The sequence below is a fragment of the Meleagris gallopavo genome, chromosome 7 (assembly GCF_905368555.1).
Source record: "Meleagris gallopavo chromosome 7, MGAL_WU_HG_1.1, whole genome shotgun sequence".
NCBI lineage: Eukaryota > Metazoa > Chordata > Aves > Galliformes > Phasianidae > Meleagris > Meleagris gallopavo.
Genome location: NC_139410.1, coordinates 3975914 through 3996089, shown reverse-complemented (window position 1 = coordinate 3996089; position 20176 = coordinate 3975914). Strand labels below are relative to the sequence as shown.

The following is a 20176-nucleotide window of genomic DNA, read 5'->3' as shown; positions in this document are numbered from 1 at the left end:
GAAACAGCCAGACTGATTACTAAGAGTTATACATTCCTACCACTCTAAGTAAGAAATTTCCGTCTCTGTACAAGGTATGAGTACCATATGTTCACAAACTAGGAAGTTACTGTGTTTACAGTCAATTTTATTGAAAGAATGTAAGCAAGAAGTGAAAATCACAAGTTTTGACTTGGGAATCGTGGTGAAAGGAACAGGAGAGGCAGCTTACTTTGTCACAACCAATCTGTTTTTTCTCATGCTTTCTACTCCTGGTTTCTCCCTTTCAGGTTCTCCTTTCTTTCCCGTCTGTTTTTTTGATTTTTTGTTCACTGCTTGACTGATGGTTTTGGCACAATGCTTTGGCAACAACTGTGGAGGGAAAGAAATCACCCCCCACGGTTAAAACCCAACTTCACAGTAGCAATGAGATAAAAAATAAGCTTACACATAGGTGGAGACTTCATGACACAAAGATCATCTCATTTGATTACTAACTACACAATTTAATATAAAATGCTGTCTTCAAACCACTTACCACTTTTATAAACAGAGAAATTCCTCAGTTCAGAGGAAAAAAGGTCAAAAGGAAACAGAGCCATAACACTTCACCAAGTCAAACTAACTAGCAAGCCTCAAAAAGGAATGAAAGGAGACAAAAAAAAGATACTCACCTGATCACTCAGCGTACATTGTTCTGTGCAAATATCTGTGATAAGATTTCGAGCTTGCTTAGCCATTTCATCCAGAAACATGTTACATAAGGAAAGGCTACGATCTCCAATGTGATGCCGCTGTTAAAAAACACAGAAGTTGGTCGTCACTTTCCTCTTAGTTCCACACTTCTCAAAAAATGCATACATTGCTCTGCAGCTCATTCACACTCAAAACTGAAGTGACAAATAACACATTAATAAGTCCTTAATAACCTCAGCTCCTTTCATCCTCCATGATAATTTTTTTTACTGAGACATCCTGAACTGTGAAATTCACAGTCACTGACATAGCGTGTCATATATTAAAAAAGCAAAAATTTCTTTAAAAGGAGACAAGTTTTTATAAGCAGATTTTCATCTTCAATTTTGAACTACATCTGAAGCATCCAATACTCTAGGTTTCTGCAAATCTCAGATTTAGTATTGGTACAAATCAATGAAGAGAAGAAGAATATGTAACTTAAGCTGCAGCAGAAGCACACAGTGTCATTCATACCCTCAAAGTAGTTGAATAATTGCATACATTTCTGGACTTGGTTTCTTTGTACAGGATCCACGCAAGTACAGCCTTCTGTCTTCATGAAATCCTTCTTTTGCCACTAATGCTTACTTCGTAACAGCCACGCTACCACACGTGGCATGGCACACACTGAGGATTATTTCTCCGAAACTATAATAGCTACTAAATAATGCAATTCATATGCTGAAACAACATTTCTGTTGGCTGCAGCAGAACACGCTTGCTCCAGCTGAATTCACAGCAACAAGCACAAAGTGGACTTCAGCCACTGATTCCTAGTTGGTACTAGAATGGTTCTGAAAGACATTTCCTATCCTGAAGGGAAGCTTTCCTGGAAGCTTTGTCATAGTTGCCTAACATAAATAAGGAAAACCTCACACTACGTATAGTCTACCAGATCTAATAATTACATATTAACACTTAAGAATGAAAAGACACTTTCACAAGCACCTATACCAGACTGGCCATGCTAACCCTTAGGGTAATTCCAAAGTCTATGGGCATACAGGCAATGTACTAAAGGATCTATTTCATTACATAAAAATACAAAACATTTTCTCAGAATGAAACTTGCTTTAACAAAGGATCAATTTTTTGGAAGCAGCGCTCCACATTTTGCATTTCTGTTTCTAACCAGAAAAGAAAATACAGCAATATGAATGCTCACATTATACCGTGTATCACTTTGGATTACATTTTTAAAGACTTGCTAAGGAAAACAGTATAACAAGCCGTGAAGAATTCCCACTTGCTATTTCACTTTTAGAACTAGGAGTTTATAAACAATGAAAGAAAAATTCCTGCTTACAAGTTTAACAGGCATACAGCACGTATTCAGCACCCAAGCCTGAATGACTCAAAAAAGTAATTTCACCTTTGTACCTTAACTCAATCTCTCTCTAAAGCAAAGATAATCATACTTCAGAAAACAATTCTGAGCTCAGTAAAGTACTGAACTTCCCTTACTTGAACTTCCCTTTTTTACCGCTTTCCTCCCTCTAATCCTACGCTGCTACAACAAATACCTCGCAGTCCTGAGTACCAGTACTTTCCACTTTAAGCCAGAGCTGACAATATCCAAGACAACGTATTGAAAAATTACCTCTTCTGGGCACAGTTCGTGGGTGCAGCTCATAAAATGAGTACAAAGTAGTGGGAATGCAATTGAGTATCTTGATTGAGAGGGAAGCTCCAAACACTGCTGAAACATCTTCTCAAAAGCACGGCTATAAAAACTGATCAGAAATAGACAATTTAATGGAATACATGCGTAACTCTGCTGCAAAGGAAGTCTACTTACACAAATCAAATGTGCTGCTAATGCCAGGTATGCCATTATAACATGTGGTATCAAAAAGTGCATCGTGTTTTCCAAGACACAGTTTGTTTACATCTCCTACTAGGATATCATTTTTATTCTGATGTTTAACACACAGGCACTGCAAGAATTTGCAGCTTTTGCTACAATTTGTTATGTAAGAATTCACAAGTGACCCCATATCAGTTATGTGGCTGTTAGAAGAATTAGACAGATCTTCAGAAATACTTTCTTCAAACTCATTCTGGTGAACACTAAGACGATATGTATTCCCTAGCCGCTTCTTTTTTTTTTACCTAGAGTAACACTGAGAAAGCTTCTCAAAGAACAGTATTTTCACACTGGGACTTACAGTGATTTATTTCAACTACTGCAGATATTGCAAACATGTAGTTATTTGACCTTAAAGAGTCAGAAAAAGATTCCCATCTGTATACTTCCTGATACTGTTCTCACAGAGCTTTTTTCAAGAGCAAGACATCATTCATTTACTTTTTCCAAATCAGTGCAATGCTGGCAAACTTAGAAAAAGAAAAACAAAGAAATAAAAATAAAAGCAAACTACGAAAAACCATTATACAAATGGCAATGCAAGACTGGCTCTTCCTGATTGGGAAAAGGAGAAGAGAAAAAGAAAGGAGTCAACTGCTTTTTCTTTTCCAGAGCAGAAACTCAGTGGACAATCGGCGCACACAATCCTCTATCGAAGCTCGTTAGGCCACACTACTTACACAGTAAGCAATTCTGTGGAGTGTTGCTGTTCTTTGAAATAAAAGGCATACAAACTTCATGTTAGGGTTAGAACAAAAGAAAGTGCAAATTAACAAACCCCAAACTCTAAAACACCAACCATCTTATAGAAAAACAACAGTTAACCAGAATTTCATTTGATTCTCCTACTGAAATATCCTCCTACAAAGCTTATTAATTGAAACTCGAACTTGCAAGAACTAATCAAAAAATAGTTATCAAAAATCTATGCTCAGGTTTGTAACTTACCAAAATATAGAAAGATCTGAGGTTTCAACCAACATCTCCACCAAAGAATCTACCATTTTTGTGTGGAAAATGATTGTATTCATCATTTTGCCTAGTTCCCTGTGGTCTGCCAGTCCAAGAGAAGCTTTAGAGACACTGGTGTAGGCCTGGACAGAAACAAGAGAAAAAATAAACCTACTGTTTCTTTTTTTTTTTTTTTTTTTTTTTTTTTGCAAATTTCATTGCAATTGCCCAACATGAAGGTTAAGCATTTATTGTGCTATGCATAGAACAAGTGTTTTTAATGACTTTACAAAGACTATTTTGTCTTCTACTGTATTTTAAGGAAAGCAAATTGTCTTCCAGCAAAATCACCAAATGTCTTGAGTATGACAGCAAGGCACAGATGAACTGAGGCAGGAAAGCAGTGACAAAGCACATATGCACACTAGTGAAATCAAGTTTAGACAACCTGCCCCTGAGTACCTATGCTTTTAATATTCAAGTTTTGGTACACAAGAGGAAGAAAGTGCATCTCAAATATATAAAAACATCATGTCTACCTAAAATTGAGATAAATAGTTTATTGCCTGAACAGCATTCCCCCTTTTACTACGTCAACAGTGACACAAATGTGACACAAGACAGCGTAAACTCAGCACACAGAAGTGATCTCACTGAACAGTCTCCATCTTCTCTTAGCTGAACAGGCTGAATCATACTCTGCACAGTGCAGAGATGCCAACAAATACTCTTCCTCAACGCATTCCATTCCCAAACTATTGTAAGTTCTCCAAAGAATTATTTGAAAAAAGTATGCGATGGAAAGGTAAAAACTAAATTACATCAAAACACAGCAAACTAACTTGTGTATTTTTTGATTTTAAATTGTGATCAATATCCTCACGTAGCCTATCATCTACTTGCAGCAGCAGTAATAACTTGAAACCAGAATGCGCTTAATTTAAACGTCATGCAGACATACAAAGTCTTACCTGCAATCTAAACCAATCTAATCTCATTCCTCTGAAGTCAAATACCTCTCCATCTTCAACTGAAAGAAAAGTGAAGGAAAAATACAGAACATAAAAACTCGAGGGAAATAACTACAGCAATTCAGAAACAATAAATCAGTAAAAAATTACATGGGTATTGAACCTCTTTTACCTAATAATTTCAATCCAGCACAACCACGCTAAGAGGAACTGAAATATTTAAATAAAAACATGTATAATATCCTTTCTAAATTAAATCCAGTACTCTTCAAATAGCATTTTTCAGAAACCTTATCTGTACAGACCTGCCCAGGAAAAGGGACACAGAGCAAGAAGCAGATACTATAACGGAAAAGAAAGAAGGAAACCAGTTGAGTTTATGCCATTTATCTGCCACTACTGATTGCACAAAACAGAAAGCCATTAAGTTTTCCAGAGGAACATCTCATTTGGTTACCATTTTCCCCCAGGTTCATAGGAATAGACTTACCTTGCTTCACACTTAGCGAAGTCATAGTGTTTACAAAAGAGGACATAATGATCGATTCATCCTCTGGGCACACAGAAAGATTCTGAAATAATAATAGTAGTAACAATATTATTTCAAACCTCATTTATAAAAGACTGTCAGAACTTACGACAAATTATCATCTGTAATCTGAAAATATGTTCTACATATTTTACAAAAGGTCGCTTAATCAATGAAGTTTTGATTAGTAAGAATTAACAAGTTCTGTTTTTCAGTTCATTGGTTAATGAAAATACCAACGAAAGGTTGCTTCCAAACTAACTCGGCCACAAAACAGAATCTGTCAGTAAACATGCCCACGTATCTTCAGGCTGTTGTCATTTACAAAATGGACACGGACCATTTTTCTGTTACACAAGATACACCAAACGTTGTTCAGACCTCTACAGGCATCCGACCTGCCTGCACAGAAAATTCAGCCAAGACAGAATATAACAGAGTCCAGATCAGAATCACTAGGCTTCCCGCAGAACCATCTATCAACAGATTTCTACTGATATCAACTTGAGCGATTTGCAATATCTTAAAGATAGTCTACCAAGTTTAGAAATCCTACAAAATGGAACAGTTTATGAAGAAGCAGTTTCAGCAATTAAGATCATATTTCTGTTGAATACAAGGTTCACGTAATTAAAAGTAAAACCAAGGATTCAGATACATTCAACCATTTAAACAACAGTAACAAGCTGATATAGAAATTGTTTGAATAGTTTGTTAAAATGAACAGCAGAGGAGACAAGTTCCACCTTCTGGTCATTGATGCACTACTTCAAGTATGGAAGTTATTTTTGAAATCAACAAAAGAGCTTAATATTCAACAAAAGCTTCTCCGGTTTGAGTAGCTCCTGTGTTCACTGAATTTGGGCTCCACCTCGTGGTCACTTGGAAATCTAATCCAAGCACTTCACAAATCCTGACAGTTGTTAGCCTCGAGAAGACTAGGAGTTTTGACAGCACAGGGCTAAGTGACACTACATCAGCCCCTAGCTAGCTCAGAAACTCCCCAGTGTATATTCACTTGCAGTGATGAGAAAGGTAATGAAGGAGACCACAGTAAAACAGTCTCTGGTGACACCTACAAATACTTGACTTCATATTTAGGTTTAAGCATGTTAAGCTATCTCACTTGTCCATTTTGTTCTGGGAGCAAAAGGAATGCAGACTGGTAACTCTTTACTGGAATGAGACAGCACTGACTTCAAATACTTAAATTACTTCTTCAATACACTGAAGCCGAACAAGAGAAGCCATTCATTTATACAGTTTATTACAAAAGGATTCCAGGGATTCTCTCTCTCTGTTTCACTTGTCACCATTTGTTAAATAACACAGGCCATATTTTCTCCATTGTGTCAGAAAGTAGAAGCATTGGATGTGCATTAAATGTGTTACTCAGGCAGCACTGCTGCCCTCAGAAGACTTCAAAGAAGAAACATTGTACATAAAAGAATCATAGCAAGCAAGATCAGCTTGACACTGTTGCAAGCACAAATATTTTTTCCCCACTCAAAAGTAGCAGAGCAAAACTAACTTGCTCAATAATAAAGCAGAGGCATTCCTGAAAACGTTAAAAGGAACCCCAGGCCGCCAGGAGAAGCCTTTCAAGAAATTCTTGCCCATTCCTACCGTCTAATATAAAAATAAATTATAGCTTGCTCCTTGAGGAGAAAGGAAGGTCTCTGAAAAGAACACTACTTAATAACATTTTGGTATTCACACAGCAAACAAAGGCACAAGTCTAAATCCTAGAATTAAGTAGTAAGCTCAGATACTCGGCCTTGTTCCGTGACATTTATCAAAACCCACAAAACCAAAATAGGTTTCATTGAGACATTTTGGACGAAGGACCCAAACCACGCCCTTGCCATACCTGAACAAGCTCATTCAAGACCACTGCATCAAAGCCAGAGAGATACTGCACGTAGTATCTCTGCATCACAGGTCCATATTTTCGCACGTGTGCTCTGAGCTCCTCCATGTAGAATATTAGCTCAGCTATGTGCCTATGCAAAAAGACAAAGGAAAGCTTACAAACACACAGTATGAAAAATACTCAAGACTTTTATCAGTACAATGCTTCCCATGGGGATTTCCTCCTAAACCTCGCTTTTAAAACTATTTTTTACAGATAATTTTTGTATTAACACATTATTTCACATTACGTAATATTTTCGTAAGAAATTTTCTCTGTAAGGTACAATCCACTCACTTAGAAATAAATTAACAGGATCCCCTCACAGTAATCCTCAAAGGTTCCTGTAACTACCCATTTCTTTCTGAAGAAGCTCTTTTGCAATGGTCAATTAAAAAGAAAAAGCTTAAGTGGTTAAATCTGAAAAACAGAATTGTAATTGCTTATCTCAGCTCAAGTCAGAAGATTTTTATTCTACAAACTCATGACTTCACAAGATGTAATATGCCCTCCTCTGCACAGAGAATACTGCAGATGTAGACATGAATAAACTAAAAATAGTTAACACTGAGCAATTTTATATGAGTAACACTATCAGTGTTCTAACGACTCCTAGCTAAAACTGAAAGCTTAAAATTGCTCTCCCAATTATTAGACTGATAGCTTCCTGGATTAAGCCCAATACTATGTGAGCCAATACTATGTGAGCAACAATTAGACGTCTTGACAAACTTATTCAGCGTGCATTTTCTTTTGATGGACCAACTCTGCTCACATTTACCTATTTAAACAAGACCAAGAACTCAGCTGGGAGAAGCCCAAGAATAGATGGAGTTAGAATTAACGTTTCATGTCTAAGGTTATGGCACATGACGCAAAAGTGAGATATGACCACAGTGAGTTCTGTCTATACATCAAAGTGAGTAACTGTACTGGCAGCTAACTACTCCAACCTCAGTCCAGGTGTACCTGGGGAATCACAATAAAAGCCACCTTTACTGTTTTTCAGAAGATGCAGACAAAAAGATTCCTACAAACACTTTAGAAAGGTATCTTATTTATCTGCAGTACCACCATCCCTTGCACGCAGCTCAGAGAAGAGAACCCAAGACTTCCCTATTTCAGCTCTAGAAATACCTTTGTGGTTGTCAATTGTCAAGTGGATATGATTTCAGATTTTATTCCCAAGATCAAACTGCCGTGCTCTCTCATCTTGAAAACAGTGCATGGACAACTAGCTCTCTTCTGTCCACTCACACTCATAAGGTTTCTTGATCTTATTTGTCATTTTTACTTTCTGTTTATGACACTAGTGCTGTATTATATAAATAAACCTTGTCTGAGTGATATGACAGCTCTGCTATGATAAAGGAAACATCCTACTGATCATATCTCCAGTACAGTTTGTTTTCCCCTTCATTAATTTGTTCAATAGAGTCAATAACGATGACCATACAAGCTTTTCTTCCCCCTTCCTTTCTTAGAGGGAAAAAGCATACAATTAGTCATAAAATCGTTTTCCTGTACAAATAAATCTTTGGCAGAAAACGGATTTTTACCAGTGGTCCAGCAGTTTCTAACACAATAAATACTTTTGCTTCTCTGTTTTGATGGGAAGATTAACATTGTCCCAAAATAGTCCCAGTTCTCCTACCAAGTTATCATTTTCTAATATTCCCTTGCCTTCCAATATATTTCCCCCATGAAGTTCTTGTAAATATTAAAGCTATGACGCTACAAATTGTTAACGTACTTATCTATGAAATCATCTGCACTCTTCTTTGGCATGTTATCTGCGTGACGAAGAAGCCAAATAATTTCATCACGAGCAAAGGATAATGCCATAAATACAAAAAGTGCCTGAAAAAGAAAAATTATTCTTAAGGTTTGTACAACAGCAGGACACTTCGTGCACACTAAGACACAACTGAAAAGAAAGAATCTTAAAACCTCAGCAGGTTTTACCTCAGAGTATGGAAGGCTTTGCCCTCCTTCAAATGACACAGTATTACCAACGAACAAACCACAAGGCAAGATGAAACAAGGCCAGTCATTACCTTGGGGCCCAGCAGGCCTGGCTGATCAGACAGCACTGTAGCCAGTTCTTTGAGTGCAGAACGTAAAAACTTGCGTCTCTCCCTGTGCATCGAACCGCTGCATCAAAGGAACAAATCCAAACATCATTCAACATGCAAATCACAGGCACTCGACTCATCCCGGACGTTTAAGGCCCACCTCTTATCACATCAACTTCAAAATTTCAGTATTTCAAAGGACATGATTCATTTGAAATTAGCACCTCCATCATCCACACTGCATATTACAGAAGTAATGTGAAATTTAAAAAACAAAGTCCTCTGCTCCTGCCTGAGATTTGCATTTGACTCCACTAAAACATTTTTATTCAATTAGCATTTACATTAAGTAACTAGACAAAAAGAAACTAGAGAATATATAAACTAAATGCTCTGAAAATCTGACAAACAATATTGTACTCGATAAGTTCAGCTGATAATGGCACACTATTAAGCAAATCCAAAGAAGTCAATGTACGGTCTCTCTTGAAAATGCACAATTAAGTTGGGATTGAGCAAGTCCTGTTTATATAGTCTTTATAACTTCAATGAGAAGAAAATTCAACACTAATATCCCCCAGAAAACTCTTTAAGACACTCACGCATGTGAAACAGCAGCTTCTTTACACTCTCTGATGTCATTAATACGCTTGTTGTAGCTGTAAGTAAAAGAACAACCCAAGATGGTAAGAAAAAAATCACAGCACAATCTAGCAAGAACTGGGACTTGCAAGTGACTGCGATTACAAAGCAAGCAGAAAGCTGAAGCAAGACTTCTTTCCACATCCAGATCTAAATGCTTAAACCAGATACTCAAGCCAAAAAAACACTCTCTACTGAAGTGCTCCTGCTGCTCTTTGGTACAGGACTCCACTTTTGCCTGAGTTTATGCACGATGTATTGCAAAAATAGTGACAAACGCTTGCAACTTTTTAAGCACACTCTTCATTCATGACATTGTTTCTCTTCCCTAGATTCGTGGGCACTAATTTTAAATGCTTGCCACTTCAGAGACCAATTCACCAGAAATTTTCACAACTAAGAATAAAAAAAAAAAAACAAAAAACATGACAGTTATGAAACAGGCTCTTGGAAGTTATGCATTAAAGAAACAGTCACAATACTAAGAATTTTTTTTTTTTTTGTATTCATTAGCTTTAAGTGGAAATCTAATGAAGTAGAACTGATGTTTTCAGACTAGTTCTTATAGAAATGGTACTTTCAATACAGGAAAGAAGAAGAGGAAAATGAAAACATACCCTCGTATGTTTACAAATAAGTCTTCTGCAGCTTTGTGAATATGGAATACTTCATCTCTGAACAGAGCCAAGCAAGAGCTGCTTTGAAGTGCAAGTTTCCAAAGGTTCAAAGCCGTCGCGTCACTATTTAGGACTCCATGGCACAAAATAAATCCAACTTCAGAAGTTCATGTCAATGTGTGTCATAAACAAGATGCACAAAGACAGCAAGAGAAGAGGGAAATTATAGGTATTTTCTCTTAAAGTGGACAAATAGATTATTGATCAACTCCTTAATGGAAAACATGTAGTTAGATACCCCTGAAAATACTCCACAATACACTCCAATAGAGAATTTCTTACATGTTTGTAACAAATTACTCAGTTTTACAACAACTATTTTCATGTGAATTACTAAACCCCCAATTTTTTTGGTCAATGCCCAGTCTAAACTCACGGCAACTTACATTCCAGCATAAGCTGAATTCTAGCTTCACTACATATAGGATATGATCCATACAATTAGGAGTAAATCAAGCTCTCTAGAATCTTTTTTACAGCACAGAAACACAAACTGCCTATTAAATGTTAGTTGTCTTTTTTTAATACAACCATGAGCTATTTCAGAAGATTTTACTTACAAATAATCCATTTTTCCATTGCATCCAGAGAGAGGTATTCACACGGCATCTGTTGAAAAAACAGTAATTTGCAGCAAACTATTTGTATACAAGATGTTACACAAGAAGTACGTTTTGGAAAAAGGGATAAATAAGTCTTAAATGCAGATGAACCATGGAAGATTGCTTCTGATTACTAAACAAGTCGCTGCTTTAGAAACTAGGAGATGAAACATTAAATGAGCTTCCAATACTCGCAAATATCTTGAAAAAAAAATACATTTTGACACTGCATTTAAGAGCAGAAACTTTTGATGTTTCCCAATCACAATCTGACTACTCCTATCCCAAGTGAGACAAAAATTGAAAACAGTAAGCATTTTAAAGAATAAATCAGTTCTGATTTTCAGTCTGTTGGCCCCAAGCCATCTGACAGTTCACAGGATTCCTTCACTCTACACTGTAGCAGTAACATCACTTCCCTTCATCTTTTGATTATCAAATTTTAGAAATAAAGGCATGGGCTTATTCAACAGAAACATTCCATCTACAAAAGGATGCAACTTTCCCAACAAAATTTATCTATCTCCCTGATTAGAAACCCTGTCAAGGTTAAAAAAAAGAAAACATATCATCCCTACGCTATTTTAAAGAAAACCTTGCTTAATTTTATCTTGTATATCAAATTAAAAGGCCATACTGTGTCAGACTGCGCAGGATTAAGCATTGTACTGGGTGCACTGATGAGGCTCAGTAGTTGTGCGTTTCGCCACTGGTCAGCTGAGAGATTTCTTCGAGGATAGACCATCTGCAGTGAAATCAGAGCATCCGAAAGGGACTGAAAAAGAGACAAATAGAACTGGTTAGAAGCAATGGTAATGCATATAGCACAAGAGTCTAATCCACAAAGCGATTAGAAATTAAAATTTATACCAACAGATACATACTAGATCTCAAGTTCAAAACCTTCCATAACTCAAGCACAAGAGAAAATGAACATTATTTTATTAGTGCTGTTTTGTCAGGGTTGTTACCAATAATTACCAATTTATTTTAATGAAACAGTTTTGAAATTTAACTTGAGTTTAAAACACTGTGCCTAATTCATTTCACAGACAGAAGATTATTCTAGGCTGAAGGGAAGGATGAAGAGAAGCAGGTTTTTATTTGTCTGTGTAAATGCAGTTAGAAAATTCTCCGCTCACAATTAGAAGACACAGAAGAAAGCAGTAGAGGGATAATAAATCTGTGATAGCTAAAAGCTGTTCACTATTTATTCAACCATCTCACCTATTGTGTTATTCTCTTCTCTGCCACCTATTTTATTAGGCCCCCTGCTCTTTGCTAGCAGATTAGGACTATTTTGAACAGATATTACAGGAGCATCTTTACAACAGATTAAGCACATCCCAATAATTCTGGTCCTACATGACTCTTCCTGGTCTCCTGCACCAATACTGGTGCTTGCACAAGCCCTCAGGGAGCCAGAACCTAAGCATTAAGGCAGCACAGAAGTTAACTCAAGCAAAAAAAAAAAAAAAAAAAAAAAGAGTTCTCAGCTGAAGCTAATTTAAAGGGCTAAACACTGTCAGGGCTACTGCAAAGTTGTGGGAAGATGGAAGAACAACTTAAATGTGTAGATCCATGACAGTTTAAGTTAAGTATTTGTGCAGTAGCTGCCTGAAGTGATCCTTGACCCCAATTTATACCTCTCGCAGAGAATCAGAAGATGAACAGAAATTGGACTGGCAAATGGCTTTACAAAACATTTCAAGGGAAAAGACAGGTCCATTATTAAATACAATTGCATAAACAAAAATGGTACAGAAAAGCGAAGCACCAGAATGTGCACAAGGAAAGATTAAGTGCAAATCAGATCCTTCGCAATGTCTCTTATTAAGATAGGAATCATGCACAAGAAACTGTAACAAATGTGATATTACTGATCGTTTAGACAAATAAGTAGTATTCAAAAACTATTTACACTACTACTTGGAAAAATAGTTGGAAATCTTTCAACTTGTAGTTATTATGTTCAAAGGTAAGGATATAAAAAAAATCTCAAGGATTTGAGGAAGACAGGAAAACAAGGAAAACACAAGAAAGGAAAGAAGGAAAACACAACCAGTACCTAGATTACAAAGCACAAAGCAAAAAACAATGTAAAGCCTTCAGGCAATTACTTAGTACTTTAATTAAAATCTTGCAAAAAAAACTCAAAATGAGTTGTTAGGCAAACAATTTAAAAGCATCTAGAAAATAACGCCTATATAAATGACAACCGTTGTGGTTTGGTCAGCACTGACCACAACAGACAGATCTGGTTTCCTCGGTCAGAGCAGTAAGCCTTGCAGACACACGGCAAGTAGTAACAGGGTACATCTATCTCAAGGCTTCACTTCTCCCAGGTTTTGGCAGATGAAAATACAGCCTAGATAAATTATCACAGAACTGGTGCACAACCAGATGCATGAGAATACAAAATTTTTTAAAAAGTACATGAGAGGCTACAGGCTCATTTAACTCAGTTAAGTTAACTAAGCAAAGTGCACGATGCCAGCTTTGCACAGAAGAGATGTTATTAAAGAGGCAGTGCTCATCAGCTGCTCTCCAGGATGCCAGACGTAAGGAAATTCCAAAGAAAAAACCCTCAGGTTACAAAACAGAAAGAAAAACTAAGATGGTAAACCCAAAGAAAATTCATTTCTTAGAGATCTCCTTCACTTCAAGCTACAAATCAAAACAGAACACAGAATCAGCTATACCCAATTTTTAAGCATTTTTACTCCTCACTGAATAAGCTGGAGCCTTCCCAAAGCATCGCAGCATTCCTGCACTTGCATATTTTCATTCAATGGGATATTAATCTCATAATCAGCCCCAACCATCCATTGTAAATAACACCTCCTGTAAAATTTGTACCCAAGAGCCTTGGCAAAAGCTCTTGCATATTTTCTTTTTGATCTCTGTTTCTCTCAAATAAGGTTACTGTGTCCCTGAGAAAAGTGGTTACATACTTTACTGTGAGGTACAAATTCCTCCATCATTTTCTTTAAAGGATTTTCATAATCCACAATCATCTGGCCAAGGCGTGGATATTCTCTGTCACTTGAAAAAAGAAAAAACAACAATAATTCACTGAGGTGTAACGATCACTTCTTTAAAAACACATCCCCTACACAACAGGTTCCTACCTCGCTCCATGTGTCATTTCATGAGCATAGTTATACAATCCAATGATGGCCTTCCTTTCTTCAATTCGAGACAGCAGTATCATTAGTGTAGTGTAGGTTATAATCAAATCTAGGTAGTTCTTCGTCAAATCAAAATTTACAGTCTAGAGGTAAAAAACAAAATCAACAATAAATCTCATTCTAAAACCTTCAGAAACAAGCATAAAACTTTTTCTTCTTATTGCCACCCATTTTTGGCATTTTTAAAATACAACTGACTGTCTTGATCAGCGTTTTTGTCCTGCTTGTATATAGACTTTGTATGATCTTAATTTATTCATCCAAATCCCCAGAAACGGTTTTATTTGTGAAAGCAATCACACAAATAAACCCGTTCAGGCTCAAGTGTTGCAGCTGGCAGACGAAGAAAGCTTTTCTTGGATGTTACAGTCAACTAGTGCCTAGTCTCCAACCGAGATTTTAATCAGACTCTTACATATAAAGCCAGCAGATATCCACTCACCTGCCACAACCATCCCATAGGAAAGTCAACCAAAGTTCTGAATGACTAGAACTAACAAGATAAGTGACATTATGTACAATAGGAAACAAAGAGGAAACCAGGAGGAAATTGATTTTATTTGAAATGTGACGCTTTTAGATACTTTTGTTCTTGCTTTAGCCAAAAGAAGTGAAGACGTCACACATCCCACACATACCGATGGGACAACAGCAGTATTCCTGGTTTTGAGCCTCACCCAATTCACATAAAAAGTCTACAGTAAACTTCTAAGAATGCAGATGCTATAAAGCAAAAAATGCTGTCTGTATTTTGCTATTATTTACAGTCCATAATTAGCCTGTTCTAAAGGGCCTATGTTCTGATATCACACTACTTAGGAAAGTTAGAGATACAAGCATTATAACATGTATTTCTCTCCCATTTATAAGTAGAGATAACATTTTTCTTGGCTTAGCATAAACAAATCTTTCCAATTCACCATGCAGAACACTTCAATTAGAAACATTTTTAGTTGGCTTTTAACAGTTGAACCCAGAAACTTACAATATCAAAGAAGACTTGGCAAACATCGATAGTGTTCAGCAGCTCACAAACGTGGTCCTTGGGAGAGAAAAAAAAAAAAAGAATTTTAAAGAAATTGAAGTAAATCACTTCACTATGCTTAGCCAATTGAGATTATGCTGTTTTAAACAAGCCAAGCAGACCTATAAATTCAACTACCTTCATTTACAAATAGACGACAAATCTCACGTGCTGTACCTCACCTTAAATTCCATAACATCAACAAACGTGAAGTAGTACAATGCCAGGTTCTTCAAAATCTCTGACTTTTCTTTCTGTAGCTGAGCAAGCTGTTGCTAAAAGAAGAACAGAAACACGTTCACTGTTCCGAGAGCTTGAGAAGCCAGCTGACAAATACTACCTGTAAGGCGCAGATTAACCACCAGGTCATAAAAGAAGGTTTTAACATAGTTTTCTAAGACTGAAGCTCTGTGTGTATCTTAAAGGCACACAAAGTTCTCAAAGCGGATCATTTAATAGCTGCTAACCATACTTTGGAGATAAAAATCAAATTAGTACACATTAGTACCAAAATCTAACTGTTTAGCTCAACTAGAGATAAAAATGGGTAGTTAGGAAAATAGTGTTATCATGTGCATTATTAGCAAAAGCAGAACAGTACGTGAGCACGAATCAAATGACAAAAAAAAAATAACGACATTACTTGAGGTGGGAGAAAAGAAGGTGGCAGGTTACAAATTTTACTACAGGAAAACATTATGCTTTTGAATTCTGAACTTACCAAAAAGAATATCCAGGCAAAGCCACGTTAAGCATGCAAAATAAAATGTAGATACAAACATAAAATACAGTAACGGTTCTTTGACCAGTTCCATATAACACAATAATACATTCAAACAAAAGCAACAAAATAAAGAAACACAAAAGAAGCAAAACACTAGCAGTAGACACTGGTGGATAAAATGGAAGAGGCAAATGTGAATACAAAGGCATAAAATAGTCCACATGGATTGATTTATTTTTTTTTTTCTTAAAGAAATCTCATTTAATTTCCACATTCATCAACATTTCCTTGGAGTCCAACAGCTCCCTTATAAGATTACAACTGAGAACAGAAAATGCAGCTGTTAGAATAAATGGGACGGCTGTTCAATAGCTACATATCAGAGTCTCAAAGCACTACAAGGATCCAAATACTTAACCTCCAATATTCAGTTACTCATTACCATCTCGATACGTGAATTAAAGCAGCATCGTGAAACTTAATACGAAAGACTGCCCTCTAAGTGTCTGTGAGACTTACAGGTGATGAACTCCACCCTGCCCAGTGCCAATGAAGCTCTCCCAGTGCACACTTTACGCTCCAGCTGCCTAATCTTCAGAGAATGGAGCATCAAAACCACCATACACAGAGGAAAGAGCACTTGGTACATTCAGGGCTGTTCTGCCAGTCTGCAGCTGTTACAGGATGAAAGCTCATCGCCTTACGTGTTTGAGTTCAGCCTCCAGCCTGGATGTTTAAAATACTTACTGCAAGTGAGTTGCATTTAAAATATTAAGCAAAAGTTGGGTTTATTTCTGTGTGATTAAAAAAGCGCGAATAGGATGAAACTGAAGAGCCATTTCATGAGTCTTCTGTGACCGACTATGGGAGAGGAAAAAAGGGCTGTCATCTCAAGTGCCTTTATGTCTCCTCCCTACTGCAATCCCAACCTGGGCTAAGCAAGGGGCAATGCTAAGGTGACAGGGTACTGTATGCAACACCTACATCCGAGTCTGCGCTTCACGGCCAGAGAGTGGGAAGGCACAGCAAACAGGAGATGGTGCTGGAAACGTTGCTTTCCAGAAATTCCAGGAAGTGGTTAATTAAATAAAAACATCTAGAGAAGCATTACTTACTGTGGGGCAGCCTACCCCACATTAAGGCATCACTGCTGTACACTGTCACTCGGATTTTTACCTAGCCAACTGCAATCCTGTTAGCAAAGCATGGTGCAAGAAGTTCTCCTCATACAACACAGACTGAACAGTGATATTTAAAAGCAGTTTACATCATGTAGGGTCTGGGATGTTTATTTGTGTTTTTATTGCTCAGGAATGTGGGCGTAGCTCTTACCACACCCACCGCAACAACACTTTCCATTACCAATTTCATAACAGCTGTTTAGATGCATTAGGGGCCATATTGCCTTGTATCTGTTTGAGGCTGTTTTCCTCAGCTGTAATTCTCATCTCTCTCTCAGCAAACACTTCTGTTTCCAATATTCAGCAGTAATTTTAAAGAAGGATAAGCTGAAATATAACTTCCACCATGAGACTGTTTTCTCTGCAGTTAACTGTGCCTTACTTACTGGTTAGACAGAAGAGTTTTATTTATTATTCAAGAACTTGAAGAACAAAACATATCAGCAAGGATGTCAGTAACACTGTTAAACAAGGTTAATTAGACTTAAGGTATATGAAGAGCAAGAATAGAAAAAAAATCTTGTATATGAAATCATTAACAAATCAGTTTGTTAAGCACATTATCTGCAAGAGAGAAATTGACCTTTACCAAGTTTTTGTGTTTCCTTCTTCATATTAACCCCTAAATCTTGAAACAACTGATTACATTCACAGAGAATGTATCTTAAAAGAAACAGGAATCAAGTCAGCAATCACAAGCCAGCATCATTTAAAGCTCGTATGAATGCTCAGTGATGAGAGTAACAACAGAGATGCTGGCATATCATCGACATCAGTAAATACAAACACACAAGAAAAACAGGAGGCAAGTGAAGAAGTCTGTAAGGGGATTGCATGCAGAAAAATAGGATAACCACAGCTCTGTAACTACTGAATCATTTATCTGACTAGCAGCAGCAGCACGTGCATGAATGTCTGATACCATGATCCAAGAGTAGATGACAGGTAGGGGAATTATCCAATTTATACATACTGTAGAAATACAACAACATTATTTAATGCAGGAAGTTTTTTTTTTGTTGTTGTTTTTGTTGTTTTTTTTTTTAATGAACCAACACTATTGTGCTGTTACTACAAAGCCCTCAGAGGACACATCATCACCTCCTTTTTGCCAGCTGGAATATATGCTCCCAAATCAGTATTACAAAGTCTGACTGCTACAATTCAGAGGATACAGGGAAAATATTCACTGACAGTATTCTTGATTTTTATTCCATATGCCTGCCACACAGAGTCTTTCAATGAATACTTTAAAAATTAAATTCATTTGAATGGAATTCTGCACCTACAAAAACCAGTGCAGCACAGTGGAAAGAGAAGGAGAATCTAACTAACTGAAGAAAAAGTTTAAGTAGTGTAAATTAACTGCAGAATGATAGACATGCCCTTGGTTTTCTCTCCAATTAAAAGCAGACTCTCAAGTGGCAGTCTGCACATAAAGAACATGTTACAAAATATTTAACATTTTTACTAACTAATGCATTCATACCATATGATCTATTTTTGGTTACTTTTCAAGTTTCTTGCACCGAGGCAGCTTTCCTGAAAAAGGAAATAGCCTGCCATGGCCCTCCCCAACTGCTACTGTGTGCAGGGCCTGCTCTCAGGGCAGGAGGCCCCTCTTCCAAAGCTCATCTGCCAGCCTTCACCACACTTCCCTATTCCTTCAATTTTATACAAATTTCTGCATTAATTCCTACACTTAGCTCATCACATGTTGCTGTATCATCCAAGCCTTGGTCACTGGTCTTGACATCACTGCAGCAACCATTTACGGAGTAAAGTCCTCCACCATGCTGTTGTACAGACAAAAATGTTTGGGGCAAAAAAAGAAGTCCATCTGCCTGCACACTTAAAATTTACAGCCTGAAACTGGGAAGAAAATTCATTCAAGACGCATGACAATTTTGAGATGCCAGCTCTATCACCATCACCACATAACTAAGTCACTGTTCAGATACAAATGAGAGCATGGTGGGTTTGTTTGTGTTTTTCAATGGCCAGACTCTTAAGAACTGAAGACATCAGGAGTACTACTGCACACAAAATGAAAACAGTAGGTATGACTTTATCAGAGCATGGCATTGGCAAAGCAGTTCAACTCTTGAATGATTCTTCGTAAAAACATAGACAAAAAGATAGCTGTTGCAGAGAAGGTATAGCTTCTTCTGAAAAAGTGTCATCATGGCACCCTACTCTCAAATATTATTAAAAACAACAGCTAGTGCAAAGCTTAATGGAGACTGGCTGTTGCTCAGGTTGCATTATTCATGCAGGGCATCTCCTGCAAGCCAGATGTCTTGGGGAGCTCAGGGAAGCTAAGCTCATCTGCAGTGTCTACCACACTGTAGGTTCTTTGGGCAGCATGGGAGCTGAACAAACAGCTGTGCAAGAAGGACAAGGCATCCTCTGACCCAGAAAGGTTTTCATCTTCCTGGCCAGGAAGCCAGGTAGCTTTGTGGCAGCATACAGGGAGTTGGTTTTATTGCTTAAGCAATAAGGTGTCTGAAAACTCAAGTCTCCAGGCAAGAGACCTAGCTCACCAGAAGGACATTTATTCTCAAGTTTACTGGCTAGGAGGATTAAGTTACCTGACTTTTAATAACAGCTACCATAGATTTTAATACCACACCATTCCCTGGAAAGTAAACAACTATTTTTTTTAGTGAAGTAGTATTAATAATACATAAGACAGCACAGTTGAGACCTCGAAGTAGTTTTTCATCCAGGAAAATTTCTAGACTGTATCCACTAGCACTGTGCAAATGGCAATACTAAGAGTTTCATTAAAAACAAACAAACCAACACGACTTGCTGTGTGGCACTGTACTGGAAAGAGCTGAAAGGAGTAATTTTAAAAGAGCGTGATTTTAAGTACTTAAGTGTTTTTAAAAAGACATAATTGGAAGCATCTACCACAAATTAAAATCAAGGTTCGTTATAAAGCCCATCTTTAAATGACATTACAATACAAGAAAATACTTAGTAAAAGCATGCTTCAGCCAAGGAGGTCCAGCCAACGTGAGCCCCCAGCACCCCCTCCCACACTCAGCTCATTTTCTGTGCAGCCCAATCACTCTGAATCAAAACCACAGAAGGGAGAGCAAGCAGCC

General features: G+C 37.3%; 1 protein-coding gene across 6 annotated transcripts in view; it reads right to left on the bottom strand.

Moving 5' to 3' along the window:
• NCKAP1 (NCK associated protein 1) overlaps positions 1–20176 on the bottom strand; it is a 66965-nt gene that overhangs the window by 17893 nt on the left and 28896 nt on the right. For all 6 annotated transcript variants that reach the window (XM_085228143.1, XM_010713335.4, XM_085228141.1 and 3 more), the window contains 17 exons: positions 15341–15433; positions 15120–15176; positions 14075–14217; positions 13898–13988; positions 11581–11718; positions 10902–10950; positions 10282–10438; positions 9625–9681; positions 9005–9101; positions 8701–8807; positions 6906–7038; positions 4997–5078; positions 4507–4565; positions 3533–3678; positions 2318–2450; positions 654–773; positions 212–351 (listed from right to left, as the gene is read on the bottom strand). In XM_085228143.1, the coding sequence (XP_085084269.1) occupies positions 212–351; positions 654–773; positions 2318–2450; positions 3533–3678; positions 4507–4565; positions 4997–5078; positions 6906–7038; positions 8701–8807; positions 9005–9101; positions 9625–9681; positions 10282–10438; positions 10902–10950; positions 11581–11718; positions 13898–13988; positions 14075–14217; positions 15120–15176; positions 15341–15433 (1802 nt within the window). The remainder of the gene's footprint in view (positions 1–211; positions 352–653; positions 774–2317; positions 2451–3532; positions 3679–4506; positions 4566–4996; positions 5079–6905; positions 7039–8700; positions 8808–9004; positions 9102–9624; positions 9682–10281; positions 10439–10901; positions 10951–11580; positions 11719–13897; positions 13989–14074; positions 14218–15119; positions 15177–15340; positions 15434–20176) is intronic.